We start from the raw sequence: 15873 nt of genomic DNA on the forward strand, positions 1-15873 counted from the left end.
TTAATCAGGAACTACAAAACCGAATGCTTTGAAATCTTGCAAATGTTTTAAGGTTATAAAGAGCATAATAAATTTTTAGTCAAAATATATTTGGTTATCTTCTACAAAAAACTGATTACGTCAGCTCAAAAGTTTGCCGAATAAATCGTATCTAAAATGTACAAAATATGATGAGTCTGTACTTGTGATTTATTATTCCATTCATATTTTTGGATTTGCATATGCAGGGTGACTCAAAAAAATTAATGAATGCGTGAATTTATTTTATCGATTTAATCAGGAATTACAAAACCGAATGCTTTGAAATCTTGGGAATATTTTAAAGTTATTATAAGCATGGTAAACTTTTGTTCAAAATGTATTTGTTCATCCCTCCTAAAAAAATTGATGACGTCACCCTTAAATTTTGCTGAATAAATCCTATCTAAAATGCAAAAAATATGATGAGTTTGTACTTGTGATTTATCATTCCATTCATATTTTTTAGATTTTCTTAAGAGGTGGTTCAAAAAAATTAATGAAGTCAATTTATTTTATTGATTAAATTAAAGGCAACACTTATTATTAGTATTACACCCCAACCAACCCAATTTGGTAGACACAAAATTTGTTAAAGGAAAAACTCGGTTGAAACATAAGGGTAGCACGCTTATTTACATCCACTTTAACATTACAGACCTGCATTTGTTTTATGCGCTCACTTGCTACCGCGAATGTGGAATAGACATGTTTATAATCAACCAATTGTGAATTTCACCGTCAAGAATTAAAATAAAACCCAATGTTTTATATAATAAGCGGAAGTCGAAGCAATAAAACCGATGGTCGTTTTGTTTACAGTTTCTCTGTTTGACTCTCACGTATGCTGTTACTCTTGTCATCTTAAATTAAGAATGTTTATACATAAACGATTTTCAGTTGCCCCTCATATTACTAGACAGCGGATTTCTGTCGGGCTACGTCACGATTATAGGGGGGGATGTGCTGAATCGCCGGGTGATAGATAATCACCGAATTTAATCGGTACTAATTCCATAAATATAATTAACGATTTATTAATCAAACGGCTAAGTAAATGAGAACGGGAATTAACAGCAGAGTGCAACGAAACAGCGTTATTCTAATCTCAAATAAACGAAGTGCAGTCCGCAACCGCAATGAATTCGCATCCCGTACGAGCCGTACCGAGTTTGGCCTTGCCTAGCCCGACAGAAATCCGCTCTCTAGATATTACACACCGGCGCCGTATACGTGAGTAAATTGTTTCGTTATTTTATTGATTATAAGAAATCAATATTCAAAACGACCCAATTCATTTTCCCGAAAATTTGGGAATACAATAATTTTATTCTTAGTATTACACTACATCTATCCCAACTGATATACGTGTCCTTGCAAAAATGTTGATGACGTCATCACATTTTTTTTTTAATTCCCACTACAAAAATGTAATGAGAAAAAAAAACACAATAGGCATGCAGTCGTCAAGTTTCCGACAGGGAGGGAATTACTGTCTAAACTCTTTAGACCAATTTTTTTACAATGGTTTAAAAAAAAATTATAGATAAAGGGTGTGGTAATACATTGTTGTGCTAAGCCGATTTTACGAATAACTCAGGTAAAATTGGAAATCCCGCTGGATGTTTATGGGGTGATTACATCATACTGTCATATCAATATGTATCTATTACAGTCAAAACAATAGTCACAAACAATATAAATATAAATCAAATTGATATGTTTACTGGGAAAATTTTCTAACTGTTCGTTTCTGAATTGATATTTTTAAAACACGTCAAAAAGTAACATATTTTATTTTAGCGATTCTAGAAATAAGACGAATTTATGAAGAAATGAAACAAAAAAACAAGTTTGGAAGTCGAAATAATAATAGTATATGTTTTGGAAACTTTGAAAAGTCAAAAATTTCATACAGCGAGTTGGAAAAACTGAAATTTGGGCAAAGCTGCCAAAAAATCTGTTAGTTATATGAGGCACGTGGAACGAAAACACGAACAACAGTTAACACATTTATTATACAAACACAAGTAAATATACATTACAGTGAACTTACACAAGCGCGCGGACAACCGACCAGCCATTAGTTGTGACGTTCGTCTTCGTCATGGCTACGTCATCGCTGGCGCAGTCGCGCAGACTACCGCCGAACACGCACTCATTCTATGTTTCCTAACACTTTCCCTCGTGTTCAAGGGTCGCGAGTAACCGTACTTTAGTCCTCTAGCCTAGAACACTCAAAGCGCTAGCCCGCACGCACTCGACATGTTTCGCTCTCGACAGTCCTTTGGTCAGGAAATCCGTCACTTCTTCTTCAGTACACACGTGGTCCAATTTCAACACGTTGTCTCTTAGGGCCCCGCGCACAAAGTTATGACGGATGTCAATATGTTTACCACGCGCGTGGAAAACAGTGTTTTCTGTTAGTTTCAACGCACTTTTATTGTTACAACGAACAGTAACGTTAGAAAGAGTCCCGAACCCTAGCTCTTGCAAAAGTCGCTTTAGGTGCATTGCCTCTTTCACGCACTCGGATAGAGCCATGTATTCGGCCTCCGTCGAAGAGAGAGCCACAGTCCTCTTCTTCTTGACATCCCACGAGACCGGGCTACTATTCAGAAGAAACTCATATCCAGTGAAAGATTTTCTATCGTTGGGACAGTTACCCCAATCTGCATCCACGAATCCTGTTAACGGACTCAGTTTCGATCCGAAAGTCAGTCCCAATTTGGAGGTCCCCTTCAGGTAGTGGAGAACTCTTTTCGCAACTTTCCAATGTTCCTCCCCAAAACAGTTATTGAACTGACCCCCAATCGGCTTACCGCAAAAGCAATGTCCGGTCTGGTTGTTGTTGATAAATAGGTCAGCGCACCCACCAATTCTCGGTATGGAAGCTTGAGATCTTCTTCGCTTTGATTGGCTGTCTTAAAAAGCTTTGAGCCTATGTCGACGGGTGTGGCAATAGGTTTACCATCGGATATGCCAAACCTGTTCAGGATGTTGTCAATGTGATCTTTCTGAGTCATTACCACCCAACCCCCTTTCTGCTCGAATTCGACTCCCAGACAATATTTGGCGTCACCTAAATCCACGATGTCGAACTCTTTTGTGAGAGCCCTATGTATGTCGCCAATCGTGCGTTGGTGTTTTGATGCGATTAAGATGTCGTCCACGTACAACCCAATTACGACTAAATCTTCCCCTTTAACGATATGATACAAACAGGGATCTGAATCTGTCGGTCGTGCGTCCAAATTTCGCAACACCTCGTCCAATCTGCGGTTCCAACTTCTTCCTGCTTGACGTAATCCGTATAAAGCCTTCTTCAGGAGTCAGACCTTGTTCCCCTTACGGGATGTCTTTAGCATCTTGTCGGCCTTTTCTTTAACCGCACTATCGCAATCGGACTCCAGGATGTCAGCTAAAATGTCTTCGAAATTCTTGGGCAGCTCCATGTTCACCGCCTCCTCAAGTTCGCCGTTTTGGTACGCAGTAGCAACGTCGAATTGCCTGATACGCATTCCATATCGAGCCGCTAAGGAGGCTATGAACCTGATTGATGAGAAACGGGCAACCGGGGCAAATGTTTGGGTAAAGTGGACACGAGGGCGTTGGCTAAAGCCCTGTGCTACCAGGGGAGCTTTTCTTCTCGCGAGTGTCCCGTCTGATTTCAACTTATTTCGTAGGACGACTCGACTGCCGATGGTTTCTTGTCCTCGGGGACGATCGACGAGCACCCAGGTATCATTTTTCAGAACGGATGTCATTTCAGACACGACGGCGTCCCGTAATTCATCCGCGTCTGCACCGTTCAAAGCTTCCTTCATCGAAATTGCAGAAAATAACCCGACTTCGCTCCATTCGATGACATTCGATTCGGGCCTCGGCACTTGATTGAATTCCCTCCTGGGTCGTCCCCTCTCTCCAGTTCTGACGATCTTAGGGCGACCGGGTCCTCGTTGTGTCTGAGGCTGCACCTGGGGTGGTTCGTCGCCGTCGTCGTCGATCGGGATCGGTTCGTCTCGCGTCACTTCCTCGATTTCCGCATTAATCTGAGGTAGGTTTTCTAGTATTGGATCTGCGCCTAAATTCTCGTCGACTTCTTCAGGAATCTCTCGCTCCTTGCGAACAGGAAATCTGATGTCGACAAATTTCTTCGTGTCGTTCACTTCCTCGCTACATCTATCGACTTCAATTTCGCGGAGTTCGTTTGAAGAATCTTCTAAAAACTTCACGTCTCTGCTGATGATGACTTTGTGTTTCTGAAGAGACCAAATGCGATACCCTTGTGAGAGTCGTCGTATCCGAGAAAAATCCCCTCTTCTCCTCGGGGAGAAAATTTTCCGTTATCCGGTTCGCGATTCAGGTAATAGACTTTTGATCCAAATACCCCAAAGTTCGAGATGCTCATCACCTTACCGGTCCACACTTCAAATGGGGTTTTGTCATCTAGACTTTTCGTCGGCAGCCTGTTTCTAACATAGTTCGCGGTGTTAACCGCCTCTGCCCAGAATGAGTCAGGCAACCTGGCATCCAAGAGAAGACATCTTGCCGTTTCCAACAGTGTCCGGTTCTTCCTCTCCGCGACTCCATTCAGTTCCGGGTTTTAAGGAACGGTCAACCTTCTGGTGATGCCTTTGGACTGAAGGTAAGCATCGAATTCGCCGCCCGTATATTCGCCTCCGTTATCGGACTCAAGGCACTTAACTGTCCTGCCCTTTTGATTTTCCATCAGCGTGATGAAATCCTTGGTCGCATGAAGTGCACCGCTTTTGTATCTTGGGAAGCGAACTTCTGTCCATCTCGACGTGTCATCGATGAACTCGATAAAGTACCTCGCCTTGCCTAGAGATTCGGTTCGCATGGGCCCGCAAATATCAGTGTGTACCATATCCAACACCTCTGTGTTCCGATTCGACTTTTTGGGAAATGGGGTCCTTATCATCTTCCCCTGAAGGCATGTCACACATTCGAAGTTGCCACTGTTAGGTTCTAAGCGAACTCCGCGTACGACATTTTGCGAAACGGCACTCAACAAATCCTTCGCGTTCGCGTGTCCCGATCGCTTATGCAACAGCTCAAGCGATATGACGTCATTGCTGTCGATCGGTTTCGAGAATCCTACGCGAGCGTTGTGCTCGTCCTCGCTTAAAAAGTATAAATCTCCGACCCTTTTGGCAACAAGGTGTATTTTACCTTTTGAGTCCGCAGTTGTTGTCTCGTCAAGTGTCACCACAGTCTCTTTGCCGCGCACATTTGATTTGAACCGCACTAGTCCTTCGCCAGAAATGTCCGTTGTAGAGTTGTTAGCGAGATTTAAAGTTCCGCGATTACGTTCGTTAAGTTTTTCGAAACTTCGCGCGTCACAACACAAGTGCGCCGTCGCGCCACTGTCCAGGCACGATCTAGCGTCGGCGGGAAAGGTTAACTTGTCCTTCGAAGCATTTAGACAGATATTTGCGAATTTCGCCCTGTCATTTTTATTGTGGCTCCAACATTCCGCCGCTTTATGACCCTTCTTCTTACACTTAAAGCAGCGAATCTTCTTCCAGTCTCCCTGTTTTGAACCATTCGTGCCCCCCCCATCAACTCTGTCCTTGTTTCGCCGCCACTGGTTTTTTGCCATCATTACGTCAGAGGGGTTCTGTCGACCATTGCTGCCGCGCATGCTCTTCTTGCGCGCGTCACTCTCTTCTATAATTTTAATACGCAGAATCTCGGGGGTGGGGAGTTCATCCCGCGATTCAATCGCGCATCGGAACATTTCGAAATTCGCGGGCAAGCTGTATAACAACAGAATTGCTAAAAGATCGGGATTTATTGCTGTCGCCAAGCTTGTTCACTGTATCAAAAAATTCGCGCAAATGCTCGCGCACGTCGCCGTTTTCAGGCATCTTACACAAAATTAAATTTTTCAAGAGAGTGGCTTTCCTGGCTGGTCCCTTGGATTGATATATGTCTTCCAGTCTTAGCCATATCTCCCTAGACGTACCGCAGTTTTTCATCTGCTTTAACTCCGGCGGACTAATAGATAAAATAATGTCTGACCTTGCCTTAACATTGTTCTTCTCCCAGTCTGTGACGGCTGCAACATTCGAACTATCCGCCAATAACTTCGCCTTCGGCGTCTGCCCATTGACGTAATTCCAGGCGTCCCTTTTAATCAGTACCGCTTCCATCTGCAACTTCCACGTGTCGGAGTTGTCCTTCCCCAAAGCTTCGATTCTGACCGCACCTGATGCCATTTTGTTTATTAACCGCACAGATAATTTCGAGAATAGAGAAAAGAACCCGCAAGTACTCGCGCCACGTTAACACGGCACATGAAATTCGAGTGTTCGACTTAACACCACGTGTTAGTCCTCAATGGCCGACGCGCACAGCTTCCGGTTCAACGTTTCGTGGACCGACATTTCCGCACGTGTTTTGTAATTCGCTCACGTGGTTTCTCTGGGCCCATAACCTGTTAGTTATATGAGGCACGTGGAACGAAAACACGACCAGCAGTTAATGCATTTATTATACAAACACAAGTAAATATACATTACAGTGAACTTAGACACACGCGCGCGGACAACCGACCAGCCATTAGTTGTGACGTTCGTCTTCGTCATGGCTACGTCATCGCTGGCGCAGTCGCGCAGACTACCGCCGAACACGCACTCCATCAATGTTTCCTAACAAAATCCACCAAAAATTGTAGGATATTACTATCGGTAAGTTGAATAAAAAATCATGGCGTTGATGGTCGCAGATTAAGATTTACGAAATATTTGCTTTCAAATTCAAGTTTTGAAAAATCACAAAAATTGACATTTATTTTGGCTGTTCTGGGCACGAGTTCGAATGTTTGAAGAAATTAAACCAAAAACAAATTATCGAGATCGAAATTAGCACTAGCAGCGGATCAAGATTGTGGTAATATTCGGTATAAACTAAAAGTTGTAAAGATTCCAAAAAGTGCCATATTTTACTTTGGTGATTCTGGAGAAAGTAGTGGTAGTAGGACTTTTTAGCGTTGAACTTAGGCTCTGCTTGTTTAAACTCGAATTCCAGCTCCTCAACATTTTTTTGAATGGTCGACTTCAAATGCACGCTTTTGTCCAAATAATTTTGAAGATTATCGTCATTCACTGGGAAAATGAAGGAAAATGATACTGTTTACAGTTTTAAATTAAATAATTTATTTTATAATGTTATAATAATATGTAGTTTATAAAATAAAATAACAAAATTTATGTACAAACAAAATGGATACATGAAATATCTAGTCTAAAACGAATATATAATCCAATAATTTACTCCTGTGGTAGATGTCTCCTTATTAGTGTCCGTCTGAGCCTCAAATTTCCAGAAATAATTCCTGTGAGGTGTCTGGATCCCACTCCTCTGACTGTCATTATTTTCGTCACGTCTTCGGGCTTTTCGAAATTTTTGACGAAATTTCTGTATTCCCTGCAGGTGGAATCGAGTTCCTCTTCTGGGAATGTCTCCATAGTGCGGGTTGGCGATGAACATCTCTGTAGAGCCATGGCTTGGAAATATCTGAAAAAGGAAACAAGAATTAGAAACAATTTACATAAATAAAAGAAGGGTATACTTACAGTCTTGTGGTGATGAAAGTGTCTGCTATGTTAGCGCTGTAACGTCAACATTAAGACTGAAGATCGCGGGTTTGTTTCGCCCTTATACAGGGTGTCCCAGAATTCGCGCCATTCCCGTGAATGACATGTTCCCTGTCCCGAACTGTGCCGTAATTCGCAAAAAGAATTGTCCAGGCTTTAACCGTGTGAGAACTGGAAGGCGATTAAGTTGACCAATAGAGAGGCTGCTTTTATATCCGAACGTTTCTATATTCAAAGTTACCTATGCCAAGAACAAAAAATCGGGTAATACTAAAGTTGAATGAATTTTTTCCGAATCCCCCTCCGTCAACAAAAGGAAACAGAAGTGTGGTTATAAATTTAATCATTTTGACAATTGTTTGTCATAAACTGTCACGAAGTTTATCACTGACCTGAAGAGACGCTTCTGCGCCAAAGATGACTGATTAATGTACACAGAGACATCAAGGTTTACTTTAAGGCAAGTAGCATGGGACAGAAGTTATTTTTGCTGCCATTCTAGTTAAATTGTGTTTAACTGGGCTGTACATGGCATAAGAGAAGCTGTTTCATTTCATCGTAGGCAAATAATACATTTATTACTATTCTACATAGAGTAGCTACCGAAGAGCAGGTATTAGAAGTCATTTTCTTATAGCCCCGTGAATAATCGTCGGCACCTAGACCAACATGTGTTTCACCGATTGTTACATCGAGCAAGAGAAGATGGATCTTTTCAATCTAGTCGGCAATGCCGTGCTGGGGCTCCACGGAATGTACGTGTAGGTGCTGAAGAGCAAGTGTTAGAAAACATGGAAGCGGATCCTAGGAGAAGTGTCCTCTACGTAGCGCAAATGAGTGGATGCTCAAGACCGACCACTCATCGTATCCTTCAAGAGAGAAGACTGCATCCTTACCATTTTACACGAGAGTGCAGCATCTGCGACCAACCGACTACCCGCGACGAGTACATTTTGCTCAATGGTTACTGCGACAAAATGAACTAAATCCTGATTTTACACGGCGCATTCTTTTCACCGACGAATGTTCATTTTCCCGAGAAGGAATGTTTAATGCACACAATTGGCATTTCTGGGCACACGAAAATCCACATCTCACTAGGGTGAGAGCATATCAGGAGCGATTTACTATTAATCTATGGGCTGGAATCATTGGTACTACTGTGGTAAAAATTTTAATGCATCTGATAAAATTATCACTAAACTCCGTTCCTGTTTTTTTAGGTGGGGCCGTTTGTGTTACCTGATCGCCTTAATGGGGATGTATATGCTAATTTTCTACGACTAGAGCTTCCGGCATTGTTGGAAGACGTTCCTTTGAATGTACGGCGGAATATGTGGTTTCAGCACGACGGCGCTCCTCCAGATAATTCGATACTTGTACGACGAACATTGAAAAGAGTATCGTCATAGGTGGATTGGGCGTGGCAGTACTAACATCTGGCCTCCTAGATCTCCAGACCTTTCTCCTTTGGACTTTTTTTTTGGAATCAAATTAAAAATTACGTATATAGAGAACCCCTAGATATGTTAGAAGAACTGGAAGAGAGACTGCACGAAGCCTACGCTACAGTTACTCCTGAGATGTTAAATAATACACAACACAACATAATTCGACGAGCTAGAACTTGCATTGAAGTTAATGGTGGTCATTTTGAGCACATTGTTTAATAACGTTACAGTACAACGATTCCAGCCCATAGATTAATAGTATTGCTCTTGATATGCTCTCACGTTAGCGAAATGTGGATTTTCGTTTGCCCAGAAGTGCCAATTGTGCGCATTAAATATTCCTTTTCGGGAAAATCAACATTCGTCGGCGAAAAGAATGTGCCGTGAAAAATCAGGATTTAGTTCATTTTGTCGCAGTAACCATTTAGCAACATGCACTCGTCGCGCAGTCGGCTCGTCGCAGATGCTGCACTTTCGTCAATAGTAAGGATGCAGATTTTTCTTTGTAAGGATACGATGCATGATCGATCTTGAGCATCCAATCATTTGTGCCACTTGTTCTTCACCGTCTATGCGTATAATCCGTGGAGCCCCAGCACGGCTTTCCGAATAGGCTGAAAAGATCCATCTTCTTTTGCTGGATGCAACAAACGACGAAACACATGCTGGTCAAGGAGCCGATGATTGGCGAAAAGACCTGTATATTCGCGCACAGCAGTGGCTGCATAGCGTTTACATTCTCCATAAATTAACATCATTTCCAAATATTCTTTATACTAGTATGAACATCAATAACTTAGTGGTATTGGTACTGATTTGTTTATAGTTTGTATTGTTCTTAAAAAAAAATTGCAACTAAACGATTTTTGTTATAATTTTTATTCGTATCTTTTCAATCTCTAGAAAGTACTCACAACTTTAAAGAAACTGTTTTAAATCATCATGTGCAACATCAATATTATTCTTGTATAAGTCTCAGTTTTCAGTATCTCCCCCACATGATTGACACCACAGCAGATACCTATGATCTTAATACACCAGAGAAGTGGAGTCTCGTCTCTTTTTTCGTTGCTTAGATTAGGTATCAACAACAAAGCTGTTCAGTAAAAATTGATACTGTTTATTGAAAATCATAAGCACCGATTAATCAAAAGCGATATTTATGTTTTAGTACACTTAATAACGTTCTTTGAATGGACATGTGGTACTCTTTTTTAGAAATAACGATAAACTTAATATCAGGCATATGATGCATTCTGAAAATGTACTCATTTTCGTTAAAAAGAACAACACATTATTCACGGGGCTCTAAGAAAATCACTTCTAATACCTGCTCTTCGGTATCTACACTATGTAGAATAGTAATAAATGTATTATTTGCCTACGATGAAATGAAACAGCTTCTCTTATGCCATGTACAGCCCAGTTAAACACAATTTAACTAGAATGGCAGCAGAAATAACTTCTGTCCCATGCTACTTGCCTTAAAGTAAACCTTGACGTCTCTGTGTACATTAATCAGTCATCTTTGGCGCAAAAGCATCTCTTTAGGTCAGTGATGAACTTCGTGACAGTTTATGACAAACAATTGTCAAAATGATTAAATTTATAACCACACTTCTGTTTCCTTTTGTTGACGGAGGGGGATTCGGAAAAAATTCATTCAACTTTAGTATTACCCGATTTTTTGTTCTTGGCATAGGTAACTTTGAATATAGAAACGTTCGGATATAAAAGCAGCCTCTCTATTGGTCAACTTAATCGCCTTCCAGTTCTCACACGGTTAAAGCCTGGACAATTCTTTTTGCGAATTACGGCACAGTTCGGGACAGGGAACATGTCATTCACGGGAATGGCGCGAATTCTGGGACACCCTGTATACATGCTGCAGCACCCCTACCCTATTCCCCCCCACCCCACCAGGTTGCCGAATAAGATCGGGGTGCTACACTTTCCACAGTTTGGGTGAAGCGTTTTAGGAAATATTTCTTTTTGTATCGTCGTTTAAATGACAATCAAGTTTTAAAAAAATCGGTTCAATTTTTTGACAATGGAATTTTAATTTTTTCAAAAATAGTGAACAGCGAATGTCAAATTTCTTGGCGAAGTAGAGGTAGATCTCGATGAGCTGAATCAAAAAACACAGCATATTTATGGTCACGAAGCAAGATTTTGAGAATATGTATTCGTTTTCAAATTGAAATTTTTAAAATGACTGCAGTGTCCTAATGTACCGACATGTACGGCCGGGAATGCAGATTGGCATTGACAAGTGACAGGTGCAAAAATGTAGAAACACACTTGTAATAGTACGTTAATAAATACACGTTTTTCTCCGATTCAATTCGCATTTATTAACACAACATTGGTGACGAGGAAAAGGGTAAAGAAGATGAATGCCGACAAGACGGGTATCAAAACGTTCGACCCGACGGGGGAGGAATCGGAAACAGCACAGAAATGGGACCGATGGCTACGATCGTTCTAACTATTTCTGGAGGCAAGTGCGATTCAAAATGAAAAAAGAAAACGGGCGTTATTACTCCACCATGCCGGGGAAGGTGTATAAGAGGTCTGGTATACGCTTCCAGAATCGAAAACGGAGGATGAGCCGCAAGCACCACTGTATGATATCTGCAAAACAGCACTAACCGCAATTTTTCAGCCAAAAAAGAACTATACGTACGAAAGGCACGTGTTTCGGTCATTAAGCCAGAAAGAAGGCGAAACCATTATCCAGTTCGTCACCCGCTTAAAGGCGCAGAGTGCTAACTGCAACTTCAGAAACAACGCAGACGACATGATCATCGACCAACTAATCGAGAAATGCACTTCAAATGACCTGCGAAGGCAACTGCTTTAGCAGTTGTCTTCCTTTAGGAAGGCGACAGTTTAACCGTAGATCGAGCCAAGGAGCTGGGAAGAATCTTCGAAGGCTCCGAGAAACAAGCCGGGCGAATGGAAGCCGGAAGTCAAGACATCCGAAGAGTAGAAAAGAAAGTGAACACGAAGCGTCCACCCAAAGCGTTCAAATGTTACAGATGCGACGGGGAAGGTCACAGAGCGAGTGATGAGAAGTGTCCTGCAAGGAATAAAACATGCAACAAATGTGGGCTGATAGGACATCTGGGGAAATGCTGCAGAACAAAGAAGAAAACGACTGAACAAGGGAAAAGAATCCGAAACGTCGAAACTGGAGATCCAGAAGACATCGAGTATGCTTTCCAACTACAAGACGAAGACAGCGACCTAGACAGTATTCAAGTTTTAGTCGGAGGGGTCAAGGCAAGATTTTTTATCGATTCAGGTGCAACATGCAACGTAATAGACAAGAAGAGTTGGGAAAACCTGAAAGCAAGTAAGATAAAAGGCACCTGTGGGGAGCCAGACACGAAGAAATTATACTCGTATGGGAGACAATCACCATTGAAGACATTGGGTACGTTCCACACCACCGTAGAACTAGAAAATGGAAGTCAGCTAGACTCGATCAAGTTCTACGTCGTTGATGTCAAGGCTACACCAATAATCGGAAAGAGCACTGCTAGGACGTTGGGCATCCTGCGGACAGGACACCCGCTACGAAACGTCAGCAGCATAGAGGTCCCTTCCATCGAATCGCTATGCAAAAAATTTCCTAACGCTATGGGCGAAGGAATCGGGAAACTCCATGATTACTCCTTGAAAATTGCTAGTGATGAAAAAATTCAACCGTTGGCACAGACTGGCAGAAGAATACCGTTCCAGCTACGACCTTTGGTAAAGGGAAAACTGAGGGAGCTAATAGAAAGCGATATAATTGAGAAGGTCAACGAACCGGCGCGATGGGTATCACCAGTAGTTTGTACAACAAAGAAAAACGAAGAACTACGCATGTGTGTCGACATGAGGGCAGCAAACGAAGTCATAATCCAATTCCAATGATCAACGATTTGATTCTGAGCTTAAATGGAAGCAAATGGTTTTCAGAAATTGACTTAAAATCAGCTTTTCATCAAATCGAATTAGAAGAGAGTAGCAGAGAAATCACAACATTGGCTACTTGCGATGGGCTTTACCGATTCTAGAGACTATTTTTTGGCATAAACTGTGCACCCGAGATATTCCAACGCATCATGGAACAACTTGCTGAAGACCTACATGGTGTACAAATATATGTAGATGACTTCTTGGTCCATGGGAAAACCCTAGAAGATCATAATAGAAATTTACTCGAACTACTCAAACGACTTGAGAACTCTGGCATAACAGTGAACAAGGACAAGTGCAAGATAGCACAGAAGAAATTAGAATTTATGGGCCATGAGATCGGCGAAGAAGGTGTACGACCGCTAAGAAGCCGAATCGAAACAATCAAAAGCTTTCGGGCTCCGAAAATAAAAACCGAGCTAAGCAGTTTCTTGAGCTTGGTAGGATTTTGCAGTAAGTTTATACCCGAATACTCAGCGTTCACTGCTCCGCTTAGAAAACTGATTAGAAAAGACGTACAGTTCCAATGGAGAAGAGAACAAAGCAAGGCGTTTGAACGACTGAAAGGGGAACTAATGAAGAGTAAAACCCTGGGATTCTTCAATCTACGTTGTAAATCAACGATCATAGCTGATGCAAGTCCGTATGGCTTAGGTGCAGTTCTCGTCCAAATGCAGAATGGAGGGGAGAAGATCATTGAATACGCAAGTCGAGCCTTAACAGACGCAGAAAAGAAGTACAGCCAAACTGAAAAAGAGGCCCTAAGTCTAGTATGGTCATGCGAAAGATTTCGCCTGTACGTATACGGCCCTGAATTTGATATAATTACAGACCACAAGCCGTTAGAATTCATATTCTCACCCAGATCAAAGCCTTGTGCACGAGTAGAAAGATGGGTCATGAGGCTTATGGGATATAACTTCAACGTTATATACCAACCAGGCAAGAAAAATATTGCAGACCCATTGTCCAGGCTAACTGACACGAATACAAAATCAAACATCGCCGATGATGATGAACATCACGTCCGATGGGTCGCGAAGGAAGCAGTTCCATATTCAATGAGCATTGAAGAGATCCGAGAAAAATCCACGGAGATGCAAGACCTTAGAGATGCGATCCGAGAAGATAAATATCCAGTGAGACTGTGGAAATACGAACTGATCAAAACACAACTATGTATCATTGACGACGTTGTTCTTAGAGGCACAAGAATATTAATTCCGCCTTCATTACGGCAAAGAGTCTTAAAATTAGCCCATGAAGGTCATCAGGGAATCGTCAAAATGAAGCAACGACTGAGAACTAAAGTTTGGTGGTTTGGCATGGAAAAAGACGTCGAGACATTCTGCAAGCATTGCCACGGATGCCAGCTAGTGAGCGCTGCGCAACCACCAGAACCACTGACCATGACGAGACTCCCGGGAGGCCCCTGGAAAATGGTTGCAATGGACTTCCTAGAACCACTTCAAGGAGATACAAACATTTTTCTCGTTATAGACTATTATAGCCGCTTCTACGAAGCAAGAGTCATGAAATCCATCACTGCACAGAAGACCATTGAAGAATTGGAGGAAATATTTTCAAGATTTGGCCTCCCAGAGCACATCACTGCAGATAATGGAACTCAATTTACAAGCACTGAATTCCGGGACTACTGTTTGCAAAACGGCATCACGCTGAGAATAAACACCCCGAAATGGCCTCAAGCAAACGGAGAAGTCGAGAGACAAAATAAATCCTTGCTGAAAAGACTTCGAATAGCGCAAGCTTCAGGAGAAATCATCAGAGCCTTAAGACAATACTTGTTTGCGTACCACAATACACCACATTGCGTAACGGGGAGCATATCTCATGTTCGGGAGGGAGCTCCGAGATAAACTACCTAGTTACCAGAACAATTTCTTCAAGCCAATTACCGACACCGAGGTGTGAGATCAAGACTTGGAGAAGAAAGAAGCGAGCAAATCATATGCTGACGCGCACAGACGGAGCAGGCCGTCTGAAGTTCAAATCGGAGATGAAGTACTACTGAGAAGAGACGTTATTTCCGACAAACTAGAGACACCGTATCTCCCGCAACCTGGTAGAGTGACGAATAAACTGGGCAACTCCGTGACTATCGAAACACCAGATGGGCGTAAAGTACACAGAAACACACCCCGTGTGAAGCCCTACAACAAGGAACGAGAAGGAGAAAACCCAATCCAACCTTCAGTGGAAGATATCCAACAAGAACGACAAGAACCAACGGAGAGGCGTTCCGCGAGACAAAGGCAACCGCCTCCGTGGACCAAAGATTTTGTTTGCTAATTATAATTTTGTGCCTTTTCATTTTGTTAAAAAAAGGGGGGAATGATGTAGTGTCCTAATGTACCGACATGTACGGCCGGGAATGCTGATTGGCATTGACAAGTGACAGGTGCAAAAATGTAGAAACACACTTGTAATAGTACGTTAATAAATACACGTTATTCTCCGATTCAATTCGCATTTATTAACACAACAATGACCATATTTGCTTTTAGTGAATGCGTAAAGAGGCAAAGTTTTCTAAATAGATTCTTTTATCCCTTCCAAAACATGATGACATCATCTCAAAAATTATTAGGAGAGAGTTGCTTATAATTTTGATGGGGCAACGTTTTTTGACTGTCAGGGATCTCGTAAGGTTAACGTTTTCTTTACTGAGATAATAAAAGATGGCATCCTAGCAACAAACAAGTCATATTTTATCTTAGGAGCTAAAGTGTATAACTTTTACTAAAAATGTTTGAAAATTTTCCATGACTACATCGAAATAGGCTACT

The 15873-nt window shown here is 41.9% G+C and overlaps 3 protein-coding genes across 3 annotated transcripts; all 3 read left to right on the top strand.

Annotated features, from left to right (window-relative positions):
- Positions 1-8393: 8393 nt before the first annotated feature.
- On the top strand, positions 8394-9818 carry LOC135119767 (uncharacterized). The gene is made up of 2 exons (XM_064044148.1): positions 8394-8808; positions 8867-9818. Exons 1-2 carry the CDS (start codon positions 8485-8487, stop codon positions 9053-9055), a joined length of 513 nt encoding a protein of 170 aa, XP_063900218.1. The 5' UTR covers positions 8394-8484; the 3' UTR covers positions 9056-9818.
- A 1113-nt stretch (positions 9819-10931) lies between these two features.
- Positions 10932-13018, top strand: LOC135145707 (uncharacterized). The gene is made up of 4 exons (XM_064077844.1): positions 10932-11036; positions 11471-11594; positions 11686-11922; positions 11997-13018. Exons 1-4 carry the CDS (start codon positions 10932-10934, stop codon positions 13016-13018), a joined length of 1488 nt encoding a protein of 495 aa, XP_063933914.1.
- Positions 13019-13209: 191 nt separating this feature from the next.
- LOC135145715 (uncharacterized protein K02A2.6-like) lies at positions 13210-15376 on the top strand. The gene is made up of 2 exons (XM_064077854.1): positions 13210-14919; positions 15017-15376. Exons 1-2 carry the CDS (start codon positions 13210-13212, stop codon positions 15374-15376), a joined length of 2070 nt encoding a protein of 689 aa, XP_063933924.1.
- The last annotated feature ends 497 nt before the right edge of the window (positions 15377-15873 follow it).

Source organism: Zophobas morio, unplaced genomic scaffold (genome assembly GCF_036711695.1).
Source record: "Zophobas morio isolate AGI-343-1 ecotype UQ-CSIRO unplaced genomic scaffold, CSIRO_AGI_Zmor_V1 ptg000005l, whole genome shotgun sequence".
Classification (NCBI taxonomy): domain Eukaryota; kingdom Metazoa; phylum Arthropoda; class Insecta; order Coleoptera; family Tenebrionidae; genus Zophobas; species Zophobas morio.

What these genes read in the sequence shown, in the direction of transcription:
- LOC135145715 (XM_064077854.1), top strand. Translation starts at nt 13,210, where the DNA reads ATGGAACAACTTGCTGAAGACCTACATGGTGTACAAATATATGTAGAT. An exon ending in TAACGGGGAGCATATCTCAT is followed by an intron (nt 14,920 to 15,016) that starts GTTCGGGAGGGA and finishes GACTTGGAGAAG; the next exon opens with AAAGAAGCGAGCAAATCATA.
- LOC135145707 (XM_064077844.1), top strand. Translation starts at nt 10,932, where the DNA reads ATGTCATTCACGGGAATGGCGCGAATTCTGGGACACCCTGTATACATG. An exon ending in CGTTCTAACTATTTCTGGAG is followed by an intron (nt 11,595 to 11,685) that starts GCAAGTGCGATT and finishes ATACGCTTCCAG; the next exon opens with AATCGAAAACGGAGGATGAG. An exon ending in CGACCAACTAATCGAGAAAT is followed by an intron (nt 11,923 to 11,996) that starts GCACTTCAAATG and finishes GTTTAACCGTAG; the next exon opens with ATCGAGCCAAGGAGCTGGGA.
- LOC135119767 (XM_064044148.1), top strand. Translation starts at nt 8,485, where the DNA reads ATGCTCAAGACCGACCACTCATCGTATCCTTCAAGAGAGAAGACTGCA. An exon ending in GAATCATTGGTACTACTGTG is followed by an intron (nt 8,809 to 8,866) that starts GTAAAAATTTTA and finishes CTGTTTTTTTAG; the next exon opens with GTGGGGCCGTTTGTGTTACC.